This window comes from Tetrao urogallus (assembly GCF_951394365.1).
Source record: "Tetrao urogallus genome assembly, chromosome: 15".
In the NCBI taxonomy this organism is placed as follows: Eukaryota; Metazoa; Chordata; class Aves; order Galliformes; family Phasianidae; genus Tetrao; species Tetrao urogallus.
The window spans coordinates 1954620-1956875 of NC_136828.1; the positions used below are offsets into that span (position 1 = coordinate 1954620).

Consider the following 2256-nt stretch of genomic DNA (forward strand, 5'->3'; position numbering starts at 1 on the left):
TTCCCATGCTCACAGACTAAGAATTCAAGCTGCTCAGCCAGAGGCAGTGGCCCTGCTGCACTTAGGGCTCTTAAAGCAGCTTTTAGAACGCCATGGTACAACCAGGCTTGGTCGAAATCTCACAGGGTCTCAGTTCCCCACCTGGCTCAAACAGCAAGTCGCTCGTGCAGACGTTTTTGACCAGCAGGTTGGAGCAGAGCTTGATGCTCCTCAGGTGGCTGTACCGCCGGCTCAGGTACAGGGAGAGCACATAGTGCAGGTCAAGCACCAGGCAGGTCCAGCGTGCGTTGGCAGGGGCAGCTCCCACCAGGTCTGCAGACAAAGAACCTTAACAGGTACAGCAGAATTTGTGCAAAGCAGGAGACACGAGGTGGGTGGCACACACACGGCACAGCTGTGCCCCATCCGTCCCATCCCCACTCTGCTCCTCCAGCCCCACCAGCACACACAGCCGGTTTGGGGCTGCGCTGTGTTAGTCTGGCTGCAGCAATGGAAATGCCACGGTGCACAAAGCCCCTTAGGGCCCCAACCTCCCAGCTCCTCAGAGTCCCTACTGCCTGCTCAATATCTCCCCCACGCTCAACCTCTCTGCTCCCAACTAGCGCAGATGTGAGATCAGGAAACTCACCTCACCCACTGCTGTGAGCTGCAGGAGGGATGCTGGGCTCCCCCTCAAATCTCCTCACCCACATCACTCCACTTCCAAACCCCATTGATTTTCTAATGATTCGCTTTGGCCACCTCTTACCTTGCCTGGAAGCCCTGGCTGTGCTGTCACGCAGCGAACCCTTGGCTGCCCCACAGATGAAGGGGAACTGCAGCCACGTGGCCGTGGATTTGAACTCTTTGAACAGGTTGGAGAAGGAGACGCGCACCACCTGGTTCTCCTGGGGACAGATGGGAGCACATCACTCACCCTGCGGGTTTGGGAGGGACCTCACAACCGCCCCAGCTTCCCTGCAGCCCCTGTTAGGGGCTGGATAGCAGCCCCAGCGGCCCCTAAAGGAGCACAGGGCTCTGTCACCTCCTTAAACCCCTTCTGCAGCTCCCAGCAGGACCCAGTCCCCCCAGGACACCCACCCCGCACCCCCACACACCTCAGTAGCCACATCCAGGTGCACCACGAAGTACTTGCGGGGCAGGGGCCGGAACAGCAGGTAGAGATAACGGCCACACAGCCCCAGAGACTGAGAGCCAGTGCGGGGCAGCTGCAGGTAGTTGCTGGCAGGGATGGAGCCCCGGATGCGATACACCGTGCCCTTCAGCGTCTTGTCCTGCAGGAGCACAGCATGATGGGGTTCTGCTGCCCACCCTGGGTAAGAGCCATCCCTGGCACCTTCGTTACCATCACAGTGGTGACGTCTCCCTCCTTGTGGGAGCGCTTCCATTCCTCCACACGGAAATGCTTGAAGACGTTCAGGTAGGGGCTCTGCCACGCTGCAGGGAGGTGATGCGTGGAGGATGCAACGCACAGGACACCATCGTGACCTCCCCTCCTCTTCCCCGGCGTCGTGTCAACATCCCCACTGCCCCAGCATCCTCCCGGTGCTCCCCAGCCCCATCCCAACCCCTCCAGCCCCGTCCCAACACCCCCCAGCCCTGTCCCGGTGTGCCCGGTGCCCCCAAGCACTCCACCCCGGGTCTGTCCCAGTATATCCCATTCCCCCCGGTACCCCCAGCCCTGTTCCGGTGTCCCACAGCCCCCCAGGCTCGTCTCGATGTGTCCCAGTGCCCCCAGCCCCATCCCAGCGTGTCTCTGCGTCCCCATTCCACCCCAACCCTGTCCCACTGTGTCCCCATTCCCATCCATCCTTATCCCGCTGCACCCTGGTGTCCCCATTCCCCTCCCAATCCCTATCCCGCCGCGTATTTACGTCCCCACGGCCCTGCAGCCCTATCCCAGCGCTCCTACCCCCCCGTCCCAGCGTCCCCATCCCCCGTCCCCAAGGTGTCCCAACGCCCCCCAGCCCCGTCCCTGCGCCGCTACCCGCCGCCATGGCTCAACCGTCCCGCGCGCCCGCCGCCAATCCGCGCCCGCACGCCGCGAAGCCACGCCCCCCTTTCGGGAGCACGTCACGTGGTGCCCTTCCCGCGGGGCCTCCGGGCCGATAGGGGGCGCCGCGCTCCCGCAGCTTTCGGCGCACCCACGTGTGACCGTGAGCCCGCGGTAACGGGGACGCAGCAAGGAGCGGGAGCCGGGAGTTAACGGTAACGGCTGTAATGGCATTGCGCCGGAACCACGCGTCAGCGCCCCGC

General features: G+C 63.3%; 1 protein-coding gene across 1 annotated transcript in view; it reads right to left on the reverse strand.

The window, feature by feature from the left end:
- WDR90 (WD repeat domain 90) overlaps nt 1-2227 on the reverse strand; it is a gene marked incomplete at both ends in the record, with an annotated part of 29206 nt that extends 26979 nt beyond the window's left edge. The window contains 5 exons of the mRNA XM_079543071.1: nt 142-312; nt 749-887; nt 1098-1274; nt 1346-1437; nt 2041-2227. Of these exons, the coding sequence (XP_079399197.1) occupies nt 142-312; nt 749-887; nt 1098-1274; nt 1346-1437; nt 2041-2227 (766 nt within the window). The remainder of the gene's footprint in view (nt 1-141; nt 313-748; nt 888-1097; nt 1275-1345; nt 1438-2040) is intronic.
- Nucleotides 2228-2256: the final 29 nt, after the last annotated feature.